General features: G+C 41.9%; 1 protein-coding gene across 4 annotated transcripts in view; it reads left to right on the forward strand.

Moving 5' to 3' along the window:
- LOC111841371 (tripartite motif-containing protein 16-like) overlaps positions 1-14,949 on the forward strand; it is a 129,777-nt gene extending 114,828 nt beyond the window's left edge. For 2 of the 4 annotated variants that reach the window (XM_072710643.1, XM_072710644.1), the window contains exon 6: positions 13,433-14,949. In XM_072710643.1, coding sequence (XP_072566744.1) covers positions 13,433-13,965 — 533 coding nt within the window. In that variant the 3' untranslated portion in view covers positions 13,966-14,949. Of the gene's footprint in view, positions 1-5,932; positions 6,593-13,432 lie in introns of those variants that run through there. The other 2 variants (XM_072710645.1, XM_072710646.1) reach the window with 1 other exon arrangement.
- Positions 14,950-20,635: the final 5,686 nt, after the last annotated feature.

The following is a 20,635-nucleotide window of genomic DNA, read 5'->3' on the forward strand; positions in this document are numbered from 1 at the left end:
CGATCAGGAACACAGTTCTTAAATTCTTCTAACAGGACCAGTTCCTTAAGCTGGTCGAAGGTAAACACACCACTAGCGCCGCACCACTTATCAAATAAGACGGCTTTCTCGCGTGCGAACTCCACGTATGTTTGGCTGGCGGATTTGGGAAGATTTCGAAAGTTCTGCCGATAAGCTTCCGGCACTAACTCATAAGCGCGAAGCACAGTAGCCTTCACAATGTCGTAATCTAGGCTCTGCTCTAACGCAAGAGCCGAACAAACCTCCTGTGCCTTACCCACAAGCTTACATTGCAGTAACAATGACCAAAGGTGTTTGGGCCAGTTCAATGTCATAGCAATGCGCTCGAAAATGGAAAAGTAGGCGTCTACCTCATTTTCCCGAAACAGAGGAACAAGACCGATGTGTCGGCTCACATCAAAGCTCGATCTACCAATTTCCGGGGAGACAGGCGAGCTCAAGGGAGACCGGGGACGGGGTCTAGGAGCGTCTTGGGCGTCAGCCTGGTCTCGGGCGGAGCGAGCTGCGGGTGGAGGTGTACCTGGTGTGGGTACCTTACGCGGAAGAGGCATTGGTTTTTGGTCGCCCATGCTCATCCGACGTACCTCCAGCTCCTTCTCAGCCTCCATCTCCATAGCCCGGACCCGGAGTAGCTGAGCCTGGTACTCCTGTCTCTTAATCTCAAGCTCTAACTCCCGTAACTTAATTGTCAGCAGTAGGTCCTCCCTGGTTGAGCGGGGATCTCCAAGATCCATGCGGTGTCCACTCCCTGGATCGTCGCTGCTGGCCTCCGCTACAGCAGACATCCGAACCGGGGTGGCAGCAACACTAGGGGATCCACCCAACTCAGGCAGTATACCTTGCTGAACCAATTCATCGAGCAAAAATTGCTTAACGACCCGCTTGGAAGCCTCAGCGGGGACCAAAATGTTAAAGAAGTCTGCTATCTGTAGCAGATCATCCTTGCGGCACACATCAAATTGTTCGAGTGTGGGGTAAAGGGTGAACGCAACAAGGTCGAATTGGGCCATCACGATTACTGCAATTATCACAACACCCCCCCACACAAAAAAAAATCCGCCAGACGAGCACGAAAAGGAAAGAAGGAAAGGACGAGCCCCCAATTTTGTTACGATCCAGTCTAGGGTTGGACCGCAACAAAGTGAAAGGGAAGGAGGGATTGGGGAGGACAGGACAACTAGGGCTAGGAGAAGGGAACACGGGACACAGAGGGAGTCTTTTTTTATAGTTTTTTTTATAGTTTTTCACAAACACAATACAAACACTAGGTGTAACGAACGTCAGGAGTGACAAAGGCCAAAGAAACAAACAAAAGCACATCTACCGAGTAACCCAAGCTGAGCTACCTAAGTGAACACAAAGAAAATGGTGAAACGAAACAACAATGCCTAAATCTATCTCCCTGACCAAACAAACAATAATCCCCACGTTAACGAATAAACAAAAAGGCAGACACTCCCTACACACCTAGTGAAACACGAAACACCAAGCCGAGGCAAAGGTATCAAAAGGGAAAACCGAGAGGCGAAGTCGAAACACAGGCGAAAGTCCAAAACCAATCAAGCAATCAGAGACCAAGGCGAAAGTACAAATAAGGGCGAGGCGAGAATCGGAAGTCAAGGGCAAAACAGTCATACACGATCAATCAAACAAAGCAAAAGCGAACAGAGAGCGAGCTAGCAGGCGAGAAGCAAGTAGCGGGCAGACGAAGGGACGAAGCGGCGAACTCTTCAGCTGGCGAACCGGAAACGGCTCCGAGGGCAAGGGAGGCGGGGTCAGGTCCTGAGGGCGGAGTCGAGGGTGCGGGCGACCAATCGGCGAGTGGGCAGGACGTCCGAAGGACCTGCAGGCATCCTCCTAAACTTACGGCACGTAACACTTACGGCACGTACCCGAAACTTACGGCACATATCCCTTACGGCACGTAACCAAAACTTACGGCACGTAACACTACTGTATACGTAACATAGAATGCTATCTTCTATATCTATATCTTCTGTTGTGATTGTAGGCTGAGAAACACTCGCTGTTTGTAGCACGGCTGAATGTGACATATTTAGGTGGTAATTCAACGAAGTTGTGGAATTGTTGTACTTCAAAATACTTCCACATATTGTGCATTTGGCGTCGTTGTCGTCATTGACCAACTTGAAGTGGCTCCATACTGCACTCCGTTTTGCCCTCTTCATCCTCTGTGTACCGTTTCTCTTTTATCTGTTGTTTTATCTGTTGTTTGCTTGTGTTCCCGCGTGTGCGTCAAGTACGTCTGGCGTCAAGTGCGCCCCACGAGGACTGCCAAGGAATTATGGGTTCAAAATACAATTAATTGCAATTAATTAATTTTAATCGAGTAATTTCTTATCGACAATTAATTGATAATCGATTAATTGCTTACATCCCTAGTATAGACCTATAGATGGAATAACGGCACTTATTAATCACTGTTTGAGTTTTAGAAGGGGAAGCCAATTTTATGGCCTCTGGGCAAATTGGTTTTCCCTGTGTATTTGCAATAGGAGTAGTGTATTAAAAAGTGTTTTCCTTTTAATGTTACACAGACCCACAGACAGATCAGTCTAGTAATTAGGAATTACCGTTTGTGTTTATGAAAAGGCAAGCATGTTTCTCTTGTATACGTGCAACATTAATAGTGTATTGCTGGGTATTTCACTGTCAATATAATCCAGATGCATAGACAGATCAGTGTAGCCAATCAATACTTAATAATAATCAATAATAAAAGAAAACAAAAAATAAAATAAAAATCCATCATGACAAACTTCTGTATATAGATCAGTATAATAGTTTGGATTATAAGCAGTATAGCCTAAATCTATTTATAGGAGTCATTATTTATGTGTTGATTCATAGCAATCGCGTTATAGACGCAAATTCTTTAAACATTTCATCTGCTGGCGAGACCAAGACGATATGAGCATTTCATGACATAGCTGTTTATTAATGTATTTCTCTTTTTTCATTTATTGTAAATCTGGTATAATACACAAGGATATATATATAAACAGGAAAGAAATGGAATCGTGGCTACCCCACGTTTAAAACGTGTATTCTGAACGGATCATCTGCTGGCCCCTGGAGGATGGGCTCCCCCTTTGGGTCTGGTTCCTCCCAAGGTTTCTTCCTCTTAGGGAGTTTTTCCTTGCCACCGTTGCCTTTGGCTTACTCAATGGGGGGTCCTTACGAGGCAGAAATGTAAAGCGCATTGAGACAATGTAATGTTGTGATAATGCGCTATATCAGGGGTATTCAACTAAAATTTAAAGAGGTCCAGTTAGAGAAAACTTCTTGAAGCAAAGGTCCGGAAGATCATGCTGTCTAACTATTTAGTGTGATCTACATTTAAGTAGCTTATTAGTTGTACCAACATTGCATGTAATCAGTACCTGACTGTCAAATCAAATGAATTCAGTACAATTCAAAAACGTTTTTACGATATTTATTGTCACGTGACAAAGAACTTCGGCCAGCTGGCTGGAGTGAGATTTTCAATTCGAGATGTCTGCACACACATGTAACAGTTCTTACCTTGTAAATAGTCTGCTTTTGTATTTAACCGTGTAAATACACTTTTGGCGTAGCTAATTTTAGGTTTCATAATGAAATAATATAGATTTGCCGTAAGATTTCCAGCGTGAGTCTGAAAGCGTGTCATGCCAGATGCTTGAGATTTGGCAGCCATGCAATTGTATATTTTTTGTTTCAACCGAGTTTATTTATAACAGATAACATTACTTTAGGCCACTTAAAATTAATAAATTGTTTTACATGGCCGCCCGCCTCAATTTTTTGGTGCCGGCTCGATTTTTTTTATATTTCATATTTTTTATTTTGCTGTTGTTTTGCTATTGTCAGGAGGACGCTTTTATTGGGCCATTCTGTGGCAAGACCATTAAACACTTAGACTAGGCATTTGTTTTTAAGGTTTCTCTTTTCTTGTAATTGTTTGAACTGTTGAGAGTTTAAAATGTTGAGATACTGACAAATTAAAGTTTAATTTTCTAGTTTTAGTATATCTCTGTTGCCGTTCGTCTTTTCGCTAAAAATATAAAATCCCCTACTCACCAATATTTTAGAAGTTTGAGTCATGTAAAACCATTTATTAATTTTAAGTGGCCTTATACATATGTTAAAAAGCAGAAACTTCAACGAACATGAAATCAACAATGAACTACGTCTATTTATCCAATATGTTATATAATACATACTGTATTTGAAAACTGTTCAGCTTTACGATTTCAGGACAAACTAGTCACTCTGTCAGGAACATTACGGCTTTTTGGATGTGGTTTTAGCTTCGATGCTGCTACTAACACTAACTGTTTCACTCGTTCCATTCTCAAGAGTGAATATATAAATAACTCAGGCAACTACCAGGGCGGTTATAACATTCAGTTTACTGAACAGCCATGTTTCCTTCCTAAAAACAGTGTCACAACTAAAGAGTCTGTGCTACAACATGAGTCACATGATCACATTGTTACATCCTTCCTTTTTTTTTTTTTCCCAACTTGTATACATACACTGTCAGAAACTACAAAACCAAACAACAGTCAACACATAACTTATGTAACATAGTCCTTCAAATACTGTGGCCTGGCACAAATCCGCCCCGATCTGGTAGTAACAGCATCTCTAGTGTCACCACTGGGTGGCGTACCAGGATCCTTTGAGCTAGTGCTCTCAGCACACTGTTCTTGTCTCATGACCGGGTCTTGACGGCCCGTGTGCTTTAGGTACCTGCGGTTCCTCCTCAGAACACCTCCACAGTCCAGTTTAATCCTGTAAGACCGGGTGTTGACCGGTTCTATAACAGTAGCTTCCTGCCAGACCCTCTGTGGCTGTGTCGGTTGCACTCTTACGTGGTCCCCTGGCTTCAGTGTGGTCATGTCCTTCGCGTGTCTGTTGTAGTACATTGCTTGTCGTTGTAGATTATGTCTCAGTCCCTGTGTTGTGTCTATCACTTTCGGCTTCAACAGATTGTTGTGTGTCGGGAGTAGCGTCCGTGTCCTCCTGCTTAACAGTCTCTGAGCAGGGCTTGCATTTAGACCCTGTGACGGAGTGTTTCGGTGATCCAACATCGCAAGGTAGGGATCTTGTCCCGCCATCTTGGCTCTCTGCATCAGACGTTTTGCTGTTTTGACAGCCGACTCCGCCTTCCCATTACTTTGTGGGTGAGTGGGTGATGATGTTTTATGCTGGAACTCCCAACGTCTACTGAACTGTTGAAATTCGGTTGACGTATATTGTGGCCCATTGTCTGAAAACACAATGTCCGGTATGCCCTGCCTGGCAAAATGGGCTTTCAACTTGTTAATCACAGTGGAAGACTTTGTGTCTTGCAAGTAGTCCACCTCCCAGAAATTTGAGAAATAGTCCACAGTGATCAGATAATCACGGTTATTGAAAACAAACAGATCTGTGCCCACTTTAGACCATGGTCTTTCAGGCAATTCATGTGGGCAGAGTGATTCTTTCTGTTGTTTTACTCCCAGTGTTCTACACAGATCGCACTTCTCTATGTATCTCTTTATCTGCGCATTCATTCCAGGCCAATAGAGGCATTCTCTCGCTCTCCTCAAGCATCCTTCAATACCCAGGTGTGCTGAGTGAACTCGTTGTATCATGTCAGTCCTGAGAGCATCTGGTATCACAACTCTTTCCCCTCTGAACACAATACCATCCTGTATTGACAGTTTATCCTGGATTGAGTAGTAGTGATCTATTGTACTTGGTATAGTTCTTTTGTTTGTTGGCCATCCGTCTCTTATTGTCTGTATTAGTGTCTGAAGTGTGTCATCTTTGTCCGTTTCACTTCTGATCGCCTTTATTCTCTCTTCCGATATTGGGAGGAATTGAATCATGTTCACACTTTCAATCTCTTTTTCCACAGATCCTTCCTGTGCTGTGTCCTCCAGATACGCTCGGCTCAACGCATCAGCCAGCAGCATCTCCTTTCCTGGAACATATGTAATAGTGAAGTCATATTTCTGCAATCTCATTAACATCCTTTGAAGCCTCCTGGGTGCACTCAGCAGTGGCTTCTTGACAATACTCTCGAGAGGTTTATGGTCAGACTGTATGATCACCGGTCGTCCATATGTGTACTGGTGAAATTTCTCCATGCCGTACACTATGGCTAGGCACTCCTTTTCTATTTGGGCGTAGCCCCTTTCAGTCAGAGACAGTGAGCGGCTTCCAAAAGCAACAGGTTCTCCACCTTGCAATAATGCCGCACCAAGGCCTGTTTCCGAGGCATCGCACTGTAGAACCAGCTGTTCCATGAGACTGTAGTAGCGCAATACCGGTGCCTTGGTTATGAGGTCTCTTATGTTCTCGAAGGCCTCTTCATGAACCTCAGACCAGTCCCACAAACTGTCCTTGTGTGTCAGCTGTCTGAGCACTTCACAGTGATCAGAAAGGTGTCCACAAAACTTGGACAGATAATTTACCATGCCCAGAATTCTCTGTACACCCTTCACATCAGTTGGTCTTGGCATTTCCTTTATGGCCCTTACTTTCTCTGGATCTACTTTTAGGCCTTCCGACGTGAGCAAATGTCTCATGTATGTCACTTCTCTTTGTCTAAGTCTGAATTTGTCGACGTTCAACTTAATATTCTTCTCTCGGCATCTGCCTAAAAACAATCTCAATTTGTCATTATGGTCCTTACACGCCATTTCCTGTGTCTCACCTTCCCCCGTTATCAACACATCATCTGCGATTATGTGTACACCTTGAAGTCCTTCTAATGCCTGATTCAGCATTCTCTGGAAGACCTCAGGTGCTGGGCTTATTCCCATAGGCATTCTCAACCACCTGTATCTCCCATAGGGCGTTGCAAACGTTGTAAGATAACTCGACGGATCGTCCAATTGGACATGCCAAAAACCGTTCTTTACATCGCAGACTGTAAATACTTTTGCCTTTGACAGCTCAGGTAAAATGTCCTCAATTGTGGCCAGAGGGAAGTGGCTCCTTTTTAAAGCCTTGTTCAACGGTCTAGGATCTATACAGATCCTCAACTTGCCGCTGGGTTTCTTCACGACAACCAGACTGCTTATCCAGTCCGTGCTCCGTTCTACCGGTGTGACTATACCTCGTTCCTGGAGACTGTTCAGCTCCTCCTTTAGTGGTCCCATCATTGCAACTGGTACTCTCCGTTTTGGCAGTTTCACTGGCTCCACCCCCTTATCTATCTCTATCTTATAGTGACCTGGTAGACAGCCATCTCCTGTAAAAACGTCAATGAACTCTCCTGTAATTTGTTTCACTGTCCATTGCCCGACCGTGTCATCACTGTCCAATCTTGTCATAACATTATCCACCTCCAGGATATTCTCCGATTGTACTTCAACCAGCTTCATGCCCTGGACTGCTCTGCTTCCTAGTAATGGTACTGCAGAGTGTGCATCAACGACCATAAACTCCAGTCTGTACAGTTTTTTGTTACACGGATTTCTCAATTTCAGATGGCATTTGCCTACTGGCTTTAGTGTACTTTTGTTGTACATCACAAGCACTTGGTCCGTCTTCCGTATTTGTACATCTGGATTTACTAAATTTATTGGTATAATGTTACACGTTGCACCGCAATCCAACTGGAATTTGACTAAACTGTTTTCGAGCAGCATAGCGGCGAACAGTTGACACGGCCTCCCATCTTGGCTCTTAGTAACTTTGTTCACAGCTGCCGTCGTGACGCTCCATATATCCTCATATTGCTCACTCCCAGTTTCCATTAAATTGTGTACAACTTTTCTCTGTTCATGTTTTAATTTGCACAAAGCGGCGAAATGATTATCTTTGCCACATTTCCGACATGTTTTCCCATAAGCTGGACATTTCCGTTTGTCTCTTTCGTGCGTCTTCCCGCAGAATTTGCAACTAATGACCGTTTTCCGTTGGTCATCTTTCCCTGTCCTGTGTGCCTGTACCCGCTTTAAAACATGAATTTCCTCCACCACTTTTCCCTCAATGGTTTTGCTGTTCTCTCTGGACAACTCAGCAGCCCTGCAAACCTGTACACACTTTTGCAGAGTCAAATTTTCCTCTCTCAACAATCTCTCTCTCAGATTTGGGCTATTCGTGCCGCACACAATCCTGTCCCGTATTAGAGAATCTTTTATGTCGCCAAAATTACATGTGCTAGCAAGCATTTTCAGTTCAGTCACATACTTGTCGAATCCTTCATCCGTTCCTTGATTTCTCATAAAGAAACGATATCTCTCAACGGTTTCATTTAATTTTGGGTTGCAGTGTAAATCAAAAGCTTCTATTAGTGACTTCACTGTCCTGCCCTCCGTTGATGAGCCCAGTAAGGTTTCGCATAACTCTCTACCTGTTTCTCCTACCAAGTAATAAAAGAGTTTTACCTTCGTGCTTTCCGACGCCCCTGACAGGGTCAGATCCAGGTACAGCTGAAATTCCTCTTTCCACGCCTTCCATGTCTTTGCCATATTGCTTGAGTCCAGCGTCAATGTTGGCGGTGGTTTTAGTCCGAGTGTGCCGTCCATCTTGTCTGACGAGACTCGTATCAGCGCTTCAGGATTCGTATCTTCACAAGCACGTTTTTGTTTTTCGGCGAACTCTGCTCTGCACGGCTAAGCACTAAAACTCGACTTAGTCGCGGTCGGGGAGAAGAGAGAAAAGAAACAAAAAAAAGGAAATCCCACCGCTGCCACCATGTTTCACTCGTTCCATTCTCAAGAGTGAATATATAAATAACTCAGGCAACTACCAGGGCGGTTATAACATTCAGTTTACTGAACAGCCATGTTTCCTTCCTAAAAACAGTGTCACAACTAAAGAGTCCGTGCTACAACATGAGTCACATGATCACATTGTTACACTAACGGCACATTAGCGCAAAGGGCTGCATACGCCGATTTACGTCTTGCTTGGCGGTCAAAGGCGTTTGACGTTCATTGGCGTGGGAAACAGCGGTTCTACTGCTAAACCACGACCAAAAAGACTACAAACGCTGCGACGGTTAAAATAGAAGCGTCCCGTCAGGTTTTAAATAATAACTTAATGTTTTGGCTATCGGTCCGGGTCCGTATAGGACAGCTTCTGGGTCCGGACCCGGCCCGCGGTCCGCCTGTTAGTGACCTCTGCTCTATATAAATAAAATTGAATTGAATTGAATTGAAAGTACAGTGGTACCTCAGTTCTCAGACTTAATCCGTTCCGAACTCCAGATCGAATCCTAAAAAGTTCGAGTTCTGATCGAATTTTTCCCATAAGAAATAATGGAAAACCAATTAATCGGTTCCTGCCCACCCAAAATTACACCTAAATATGTTTATTTTTTTTATTTTTTAGCATTTAAACACAAAATGAACAGGATAAAAGAAGAAGAGCATTTTTTCTTAAAGGCTTCCAAAACGATAAAGATCTTATCCCAACATTACCCCTGTCCTGCCCCGATCGTCCGCTCCAGTCCGGTCGCATTCTGATCCTGACGCAATGCATTACGGTTAGATGCATTGCGACCTCTCACCCACCTGCACAAACTGGAACCACCTCCGTGATGACACACCTTTGCCCTTATTGGTTGAAGAGTTTAGTTACACGCATGACATTTGTATCCCAGCCTCCCAGGCAGTTCCGATGCGTAATCTGCTATTTCTCCCGGATATCACGTAAAGCAGTGAGAACTGATTTTCAGTTAATTTACCTGGTAAAATAAAGTTTAAATAAATTACATAAATGCTCCAATAGTACACGTAAATTAGTGGTTTATTTATTGTTAGTTACTATAATGTTGCAAGGCATTCAAGTAAGAATTGCATTGTAGTATGACTCATTTCCTGGCGTGTACAATTTATATTAGGTCAGCGTTCACGGTTCAACTTCCGATATTCAGATCGAGTTCCAGGTCAAACTGGTTTGTTCGACTTTCAAGAAATTCGAGTTCTAGTGAGTTCGAGAATCGAGGTACCACTGTATATAAAAAGGCTTCAAACCCGGATTGAAATTCTCGAAACACTGCCATCTAGAGTATTGATTTCAAATTAGATCGTGAACGTGCATTTTAAGGGTAAACATAAGGAAACCGAATTGCCCGGAAAACTTCTTAAGGCTCCGGGCGACCGCAGCTGGGATTCAGCGGTTACGATAACAGATGGACAAACTCACTTTTAGAGGTAATTATATGGTTAACCATTTGAAATCTATCCATTTTGAGAATGTTTATTTCCCTCTGATTTTAGGCTTATTACATTGTACTGTATGTACATGAATTAGCCAAATGTGCTGTATCTTTTTGTTTTCGGGTCAATTCTGGGCAGCACAGATATGTCATAAGTTTATGTGGAAATATACTGACACAATCTTGATATCATAATTTTTATGAGGAAAAACTACTAGCACCAATTGAGATTTGTCACATTTTAGTAGATTAAAATTAGAGCCCGACCGATAAAGGATTTTGAAGGCCGATACCGATACAAATATTTGTTGGTTTTAAAACCGATATTCCGATATATCGGCCGATATATATATATATTTTTTTTTTTATTTCAGAAACACGCAACAAAACATTAACAGATTTCCCTAACATTAGTGATTTGTAGTTATTTATGAGTTTTAACTAACATAATATGATAATGCATTTTAAAAAGAAACTTGTTTCATTTATTGTCACAACAGAACAGAGGAACATCAAAATATATTAAAGTTCTGATAAATAAAATGTATAAAAATACAAACTTAAGATATGAAACGTAAAGTCCTTTGAACAAAAACACAAAAACAACAACAACCAAGTCAAAGTTACCAGTTTTAAAAGACTTGGTAAGCTTCATAAATATAACTTTGAATAGCACAAGCAATAGAACTTTTATGCACAAGCTACGTTTGATACTTTTTCTCTATGTCTAAATGTTCACTCCTTGGCGCCAGAGCATGTGAGCGGAGCGGAGCGGGCGGAATTTGGTCAGAGCGCGGAGCGGGTTTTCTAATTAAGGCTGGAGCGGTCGCTTTGTCTCGCTCCAATTTCGCTCCGATACCGCTCACACTACAATTCTGAGGCGTGCCCAAATCTACCCAGAATTCATCTGTACAATTATCAAGACTGTTACACAAATTGGCCGAGATGGAATTCGCAAAGTATTTCACAAAGGAAACTGATAAATCATACAAGTGTACTATTCTTATCAAACGTATAGATGACAAGAATGTACAGCAAGAACAACAATGTGGTGAAACTGTTTCAGTGAGTAAAGATTCACTTTGGAATCACTTTTCTCAGAAACATGAGTGTGCTACGCGAAGAAGCGGAAGCCAGAGCAAAACGCGTGCAAGTTTTATATGGTTGTAGCATATCAAGTCTATAAAGTAAATTAAAGTATAAAAGCCTATAAAGTAAATATTGGTAATCAAATAAATTCGTTTTGTCATTTAAAGTAGGTCTAATAAGATTTTATTTTTTATTTCACGTAACGTAAAATTTTATTTTAGAGACGTGCTGCATCAACAGAAAAAAATTGAGGAATTTAAAACGTGTCTGTATATTCTTTAGGCTATTAAACCCACTGATTCCTTTATTTTTAAGCCTATTTTTGTGTGGAATGCCATTTCCAAACCTGTCCGTTGTTGCCGATAGGTTGCTTAATAATAAATATTTTCTGTTCTGACTGGCAATGTTACCGTTGCTCATATTTCTTTATGACATAAGGCTTCGGTTTAAGGTGACATTTGTTAGGCATGCAGATTATTTGTTCCTCTTTTAAATTGGAGCGAGCGTGGAGCGATTTGACTGGAGCGGGAGGACATTTTAGTGGAGCGAGGAGCGGTGTTGAGCGGAGCGGCTTAGTGCGAATTAGAGTGGAGGAGCGGGCGCGGAGCCAACAACCTAGTGAGCGAGGAGCGGAAATTCTCTCCGCTCCGCTCACATGCTCTGCTCCTCGCAAATGTCTAACTTACATTTTACAATGCAGGGACTGTAACTAGAGATATGCTAGTTATAAATACAGTAATCATTACTTTATTTAGGCAGAATAAGTTCGTTGTGGTTTCCAAGCTCATTAATGCTAACGTTAGCGGTCTTCCACTGATAGTGGCATTAGCTAGCTTTGTGGTTAGCTAGTCTATGATGAGCCATAATTTAGCAATGGATAAAGTCATACTGCAAATTGTAAAACATACATTTTCAATATAACAGGCCAAGGAGAGATGATACGTCTCACTGCTATAACTACCACGCTATTAAAGAAATACTCAGTCTCATTGTCAAAAGTTAAAAGGACAGTCAGTCAACTACTGTACACTGTAACAACGTAACGTAATTACTAGCTAATTCCGCTTCACTCTCGGCTTATTTAACAGCAGCAAAACTGGACATGATAGTCACGAATTTTGTCATGCTTATTTGAGTTAAGAGAACTGATGGGGATGTTCTTTTAATTGTTATTCAAACAATGTATGTCTCGTGACCAAATCACCATGAACACACTTCACCGATGATCTCACTCGCGGATAACTGGTTCTCTCTGCCCGACTCTGGCTGGATCAGCAGGTTGCAGGATGTGTGGTTATACACGAGTGTTGCCAACAGGGACGGTGTAGAGTGCCCTCTAGTGGACAAACTATACAACGCCAACACTCATGACATGGTTGAAGGGTGTTTCGTCCGTTTTTATTTTATTTTTGAAATATTCATTTATCGGCCATTATAAACGCCGATACCGATAGTTTGGAAAATGCCTAATATCGGCCGATAATATCGGCCTGCCGATAAATCGGTCGGGCTCTAATTAAAATATATGCCTCGTTGTGCACAGGATTACTCTGGAATACTTTAGGGCAAAATGTTGCAACTTGGACACCCGGATCAGGTAAATTCTCTCGATCACAAAGATTGGCTATTCATGCCTGTGTGTTATACCTATCCAAAGTTATGAGATTAATGGGTGCGAAAATCAACGCATTTTGCTTTTATCAGGATTTAAGGGTTAATATTTTTGATGAATCCTGTCTGTAGTCTTATTTACTTGTAATTAAGCCTGTTAATTAAGCACGCGCAGCATTTCGGCACGTTTTCCCGCCGGTGTCGCGCGGCTGTCCGACATTTCCTGACCTATTTCACATACTTGAATTCCTGCTTCGTTAAGGGATGCTGTGCTGTTTTTATATTTTATGTATCGTACAGAATAATAGAGCGCAGGCTAAAGTGCAGTTCGGTCCCCAGCGAGTCTCTCAACGCGGCGTGTCTCACAGCGCAGGGGGCAGCCGGAGCGCCGCAGACTCGGGCGGCTACATGAGTATATTAGGAATAAAATGTGTGTATTGGAGCGAGTTCTGTGTTAGTGAGTGTGTGAGGTGTGACAGTGATGATGATGGAGATGCTGGGCTTCGTGATGGGATTAATCGCTCTTCCTCTTGCCTACAGACTCCTGCCAGCTGACGCTGGACCCCAACACAGCATACAGACTCCTGTCTCTGTCAGAGGGGAACAGGAAGGTGACATGGGGGGCAAAGCAGCCATATCCTGATCATCCAGAGAGATTTGACTGGTGGTACCAAGTTCTGTGCAGAGAGAGTCTGACTGGTCGCTGTTACTGGGAGGCTGAGTGGGCTGGATATGCAGCCTGGATAGGAGTGACTTATAAAGGAATCAGGAGGAAAGGATTGAGTGATGACTGTGAGCTTGGATACAATGACAAGTCATGGATGCTGTTCTGCTCTCCTGACAGTTACTCTGTCTGTCACAATAATAAACAGACTGACATACCCATAAAGCCCTCAGTCTCCCGCAGAGTAGGAGTGTTTCTGGACCAGGCGGCTGGTACTCTGTCCTTCTACAGAGTCTCCTCTGATGGACTGACCCTCCTGTACAGCTTCACCTCCTCATTCACTGAACCCCTCTGCCCAGGGTTTTATGTTTATCCAATCTCCCCTGTGTCGCTGTGCATGCTGGGATAGCTCACTGTGTGCTGGAGGAATCATTTTTACCTTATCAGAGTGTCACATGTCGCTGCTTCTCTGTGGCAAAAAGGTAAAATCTGCTTTTTAACCAGTATAACCCTTTTTACTCTGTCTGAAGTGTGATATGTGACTGATTCTTGGGAATTTGGATAAAAAAGGTTTTAATTCAATTTAATTTTAAGTTACTTAAATTACAAAATCTGAAGGTATATCATTATAGACTAAGGTCTTGGCTGTTCAGCAATGTACCGGTGCAACCTCCTCATTTATTATTTTTTTTTCTACATAAAATAGGCATTTTTTCAGTTACAGTATTCCTTTGTTTTTGTCAACATAAAGTGAATTGAGAGAGAGAGGGAAGGCACACACAGCCCAACCCCCAGGGTTGGACGATATGGAAGGAATATAGGGGGAATTACATAAATAAAAAATACAAAAGAGGTTAATGAATCATCACAGGTCATATTGGTATTTATTGTGATCAACAATTATATTCTAGCCTCCATTGAGGACCATTTGGAGGTTTTTGTCACCACCAACCTGACGGTGGTGACAAAAACCTGCTTTTTCAAATTAGCTATTTTGTTTCCACTCTGTTGCTAGCTACTTCAGACCTCTTCGTAAAAAGTATACATTTATCTCATAATCTAATCTAATATTTTTTTTCTTACAAAACAGACGGTGTTGACATGTTATGGTTGTGACAGTAGCAGTGTCCAAAAATATGAACAAGTTTAAGAGAAAATAGCAAACTTACAGGAGCTTGAGTGATCTTGAAACATACAGTAGAGCTGAAGGTTTGAAAATGGGGTCCTCAGGAATGTAGTTGACCTTGTAGTTGCCTGATTTTATTGCTTTTTTATAAATATCTGACGGTGGTGACAAATATGTGGGACACATTTTGAGCAACCACAAAGTAATAGTAAATATTGTTAAAAACTCACTGTTTGTAGTTATTAATACATATTACAATGTACTCTTTCATGTAGTAAAGATATTATTCAATTCAATTATTACTTTTTGTTTTTTTAATCAAGTTGAAATGATTATCCCCTATCTGAGGACAACTGATTTTGTAGGCAATGGGCCAGCATATAATCATTATAAAAAATATAAAAATTAATAAAAATAAAAAATAAGCCTATAAAGGAACCTTACATATGTGCAAAGGACCACCTAATTATAACCTTGGTTCTTTTTATTCATGAAAATGTTATAAATTTCCAACAGAATGAGCACTTTTCTTAGTGGGACATGTTTTTGCCAAAGTTTCAAGAATCGGTGATATGTTAGCCAAAATAAGTGACTGGGATCAGAAAACAGAACAAACATGCAAAATGACTGTTTTTCTCTCCGATTAAAATATAATGAAATGTAATCCTGATGGGGGTGGGCTTTTCCTCTCCCCTGTATATGTACATTTTATATATTTCTGTCTCTGTCTCTATATTGTATTTGCTGCCTGTACACTGACAATAAAGGCTTATATTCTATCCTGTTAATGTCCCGGTTCAGCGCTGCCCAAAGCCTAACTGAGTAACATGATTAATCCGCGTCTCTACAGCTTCATAATATGACATTTTATTAACTGAAAATCGACAAGTTAGAAAAAAGGAAAATTTGTAGAGTTAAATACATAAAAACGTAGTAAATCACATTAGTAACACGCGTTAGATTAAATGAAAAAATATAACGAGCAAGAATAAAACAAAATCTTAACTAAAACAGTGAACTGTCATAATTGACAATCGACAAATTAATTAGCTTGCGATGTCTCTCTCACTCCTATTAAAATAAGGGGAAAGGATCATTAACAAACCGAACTAAAGCTCTTACTACGTAATTTACTACGCAAATTATTTTTTTAAATAAAATATATTTTTACTTTTATCGAAATTATGGTTTAACTTGAGAGTGCAGGATCTCACGTCCGCCCCCTAGTGCCGCTCTGGGGTAACGGCGGGTTTCCCATCGGTCGCAGGATGTGAGACGCTGCGTTCCCTCAATTAACGTCCCCACCACAGCACGCCATTATTAAACATGCAATAAAACATTAACCTAATAAAAATACTCTAATGTAAACCTTTTAAAATAATAATTAAAATAAAATAAACCCTTTTTCAATGAGCCTATTTAAGAACAACAAGAATGGACAATGTTGAGTTGATTTGCTGTTCTGATTGCAGCCTATATTGCACTATATGTGATTCCACATTATCAAAACAAGCATATCTTCTTTTTTAGGAATCCTGATCTACTTTACATTTGCGTTTTTTTTTTAAATTCAATTTAGGAATACGATTATCAAATACTACAGCTGTGGAAAAAATTAAGAGACCACTGTATTTTTAAATAAAATATAGTATAGCAGAAGATTACACTGAGTAGCAGGTTTACTTCCAGGTTCAAAATTTCTAAGACAGCAGTAACAAGAATAAGGTGAAGCAGGAGACACTGGGAACGACCAGAAACCAGCCAGGTAAAGGTCGGAAGCAACATTCTAATGCCAGAGATGAGCTTTAACTTATCTGACAGTTTCTCATGAATCGTAGGATGACATCAAGTGACCTTCAAAAGGAATGGGAAACATTAAGAGAAGGTATGAAGTGCATTGCTAGGACAGTTTGTATCAGGATCCTAGAAGCAGGACTGAAGTCCCATAAAGCAAGGAAGAAGCCCTTCATTAATGAGAATCAGAGAAGAACCTGGCTGCAGCCCCTGACAACTGAGCCATCCCAGGTCTGAGTCCATTTATGCTGCGCCTGACAGCAGCCGGAATGTAACACTTACAGAGACTAAAATGCATGAGCATGAGGGTTTACAGCCTATATACACAAGCATTTCTCTCACATCTGTGATATACTTACAGACAGTGACACACATGCAAACAGGAATATTTATCACTCTGGCAACACAAACACAGACATTTCTGTCTTCAAAAGCACACAAGTTACCTCAGTTCTGCCCTCTCATTTTGTATTACAAATAAGAAAGAGTATAGATGTACATTTTCTAACAAATTATTAATTGCACATCTATACATTGTACTGCTGTTTCTTGCCCTTTTCATCTATTTTCACTTTTGTTTTAGATGCCAAGGTGCATTTTTCGGTCTGAGTACTTGTATTTGCGGAATGATGATAAAGATAAATCTAAAAAAGTGTGTTGAATGGCAGCACATCACCATTCTGTCAGCCCTACAAAACACCCGGAAGTGGTCAGATCCGAGAAAAAGAAACATCTTAATGCAGCTCTTAGTGCAGCTCATACAGTGACTGTGTCCACAGGGAATAGTCACAGGGAATAGTCACTGAATCCTTCAGTAGATCCAGACAGACTTGACAGCTGAACTGGTTCAGTTCCCCTGTGACACTGGCTTCTGCCATTTTCCAAAAAAAACATTGATTGGATTCATTTTCATTTTATTTCCCTGTTTTTTCGTACTTCTCAGGCTGCAGTAGATGTGGTTTTGGACTGAGGCCAGACTGAGAAGAGCAGACTGAGCAAACACTGGAGTTGAAGTTTATGAAAAAAATATTACATTATACAAACTATACACACAACACATATTTATTTAGCATTAATGAGTATAACAGTTACCAACATTGTTTTATTGCCTAAACCAGCTATAATTCTACAATATGGGGGGCAGTTGCTGCAGTGCCTAGCACTGTTGCCTCACACCTCTGAGTCCCGGGTTTGAGTCTCTGCCCCAGCTCCATGTGGTGGAGTTTGCATGTTCTCCCCAAATCGTCGTGGGATTTTTTCCTTCACGTACTCCGGTTTCACTCCACAGTCCAAAGACATGCTGAGGTTAACTGGAGTTACCAGCTCATCCATATATGTGAATGTGACTGTGAATGTCAGTGTGACTGTGAGTGTCAGTGTGACTGTGAGTGTCAGTGTGCCTGTGAGTATCAGTGTGACTGTGAGTGTCAGTGTGCCCTGCAATGGTCAGCACCCCGTCCAGGGCAGCTTCTACAATAGGCTCCAGCCAAAAGTTAATGGATCACTTCAGCCAACCCCAGGAAAAGAAAGATAAAATACTGGATAGCAGGGCGGGCAGGAGAGGCGTCGCAGGCAACAGGGTAGGCAGCATGTCTTGATGTTTTTTTGGGTCTCCAGGCAGTTCACCCCAGGAGGGGTGGGGGAAATAAAAAGTGCATTAGCCAAAGTAGGGGAGACTAGAGGCAGTGCAAACCCTCATTTATTAATGGAAACAGTGTTATTGGGATTGCAGGTGTGTCTGATTTTTGTTATAAACCCGACACCAAAACCAGGCCCCAAAACGGAACTGCAGGGACACCCATGAACAGTCTGGGGGGGGGGGGGGGGGGGGTTGCCACAGTGCTTAACACTGGTGTCTCACACCTCTGAGTCCCAGGTTTGAGTCTCTGCCCCAGCTCCATGTGATGGAGTTTGCATGTTCTCCCCAAATTGCTGTGGGGTTTCCTTCAGGTACTCCGGTTTCACCCCAGAGTCCAAAAACATGCTGAGGTTAATTGGAGTTACCAGCTTGTCCGTAGATCTGAGTGTGCCTGTGAGTGTCAGTGTGCCTGTGAGTGTCCGTGTGACTGTGAGTGTCAGTGTGCCTGTGATTGTCAGTGTGAGTGTCAGTATCAGTGTGTGACTGTGAGTGTCAGTGTGCCTGTGAGTGTCAGTATCAGTGTGTGACTGTGAGTGTCAGTGTGCCCTGCAATGGGTCGGTACCCCATCCTGGGCAGCTTCTACAATAGGCTCCAGTCGCCCACAACTCTGTATAGGACACAGTATAGAAAATGGATGGAAAGAGAAATTATATAGAAGGCAGACTGGTAGGAGAGAGCAGTTATACTGAGAATGAATCTCTGTGTCCATGTAGACTTTTGTTAGTCATTCATTTGCTTTTATCCCCAGATGAAGCAGATTTACAGCAAAAAGCTGATGGGATTTGAAGCTGTCATGTGGCATCAGGTGTAATATACACTTATGTGCAGTTATAGACAGACTGTGCCAGGTTTAGAGATCTCGCTTTTCTAAGTATTGTCAATCCAAGACTGATTTGTTTTCTACATGTTATACATGATATTAAAGGATGGTGCACATAAATGTCATATTTCTTCATTTTGTTTCTGTGTCTGTGCTGGGAGTGTAGTTGTCTTAGGAAGGAGAGTCAGGTGACCAGATTCCCAATGATTGTTTGTCGTGAGAAAATTTACCAGGATGTAGTAATGAAAATGTATTCTAGATTTCCATTAAGAAATGTCAAGTTAAAATATCAAATCTAAGCAAAAGTGAAAGGACCGACTTCAGCCAAGCCCATTAGAAAGTATCATGTGGTGTGAGGTGTAACATGCAGGCTTGTTACATTCCCTGCCTAAAACACCAGCAAGAAAATAATAAAACACTTTAAGAGATTTTGTTTTTGCATTTTGCACTGGAGTTTGCAGAATGAGGAAAAAACTGTGAGAAAAAAATGGTTTGAAAGCAGCTTTTTGTTGTAAATGTACTTACATGAAAGGAATGAATAAGGAATGTGAGATATGTCTTATTTTTTTGAACATATATTGTGAGAGTATCGAACTGTGAGCCCTGAATCATCTATTGAAGTGAATCATCAGCAAATTGTGTCATTACAAATCATGTTGAAAGAATCAGAATTTTTATTTCATATTTACCTATGTTACGATCCCCTGTCTAGGGTCAGGGACCGCCAGAAAGGTAGAGGAGAGGGAGAGGGGAAGACAAGACAACCAGGGAATAAGGGAACAGGAACAAGGGACACAGGAGGGATCTTTTTTATGTTTTTTTTATTTTTCACAACACATTCACAAACAGGAGGTGCAACGAACTTCGGGAGTGACCCACGCCAAAAATAACAACCAAAACAACTAACGAGCACATCCCAAACTGAGCTAATCCCTAAGTGAAAATAAGCGAACAAAACGACAAAGACTAAACCTGGCTCCCTATCCAAAACACACAGTAAACACCACGGTCGCGAAACAAAATGGCAGTCACTCCTTACGCACCAAAAAGACATGTACAAACAACACACAGGCCGAAACACGGTATCCAAAGGGCGAGCAAAAGAATAGTCAGAAGACAGGCGGGAGATCAGAAAACCAGCAAAGAAGTCAAACCAAAGCAAAAGTACCAAGGGGCGAGCAAGAAATCAAAATCCGAAAACCAAAACAGTCATAAACGAGTAATCCAAAAACCAAATAAGCAAAACCAATAATCAAGAAAATGAGCAGAGCTCCTGAGGTGTCTTCCTGTCGGCTTTTCAGCTCCCGGAATCGGAAGTCGGCGCAGCTGGGAGGCGGGGCCAGGTCCGGGCGGACGAATGGCGAGTGGGCAGGGCGTCCGACGAACCTACTCGGCACGAACCCGAAGCTTACGGCACGTAACACCCCCCCACACAAGAATGAACCCGATAGGCGTTCACAGACTCACAGACACAAACACGAATAACAAGCACCGCCCACTATAATGAAAAGGGGAACAAAAAAATGACAGATACCCAGAAGGCGACTAGGCTCGGGAAAGAGCGTCCGCCACCAGGTTGCTAACCCCTTTCTTGTGTCTTATCTCAAGGTTAAATGACTGAACGATCAGAGCCCAGCGCAATGTGGTTTGTGTTGCACATGCGGGTTAAAAACACCAGAGGATTATGGTCGGTGTAGAC

Source organism: Paramormyrops kingsleyae, chromosome 4 (genome assembly GCF_048594095.1).
Source record: "Paramormyrops kingsleyae isolate MSU_618 chromosome 4, PKINGS_0.4, whole genome shotgun sequence".
Lineage (NCBI taxonomy): Eukaryota > Metazoa > Chordata > Actinopteri > Osteoglossiformes > Mormyridae > Paramormyrops > Paramormyrops kingsleyae.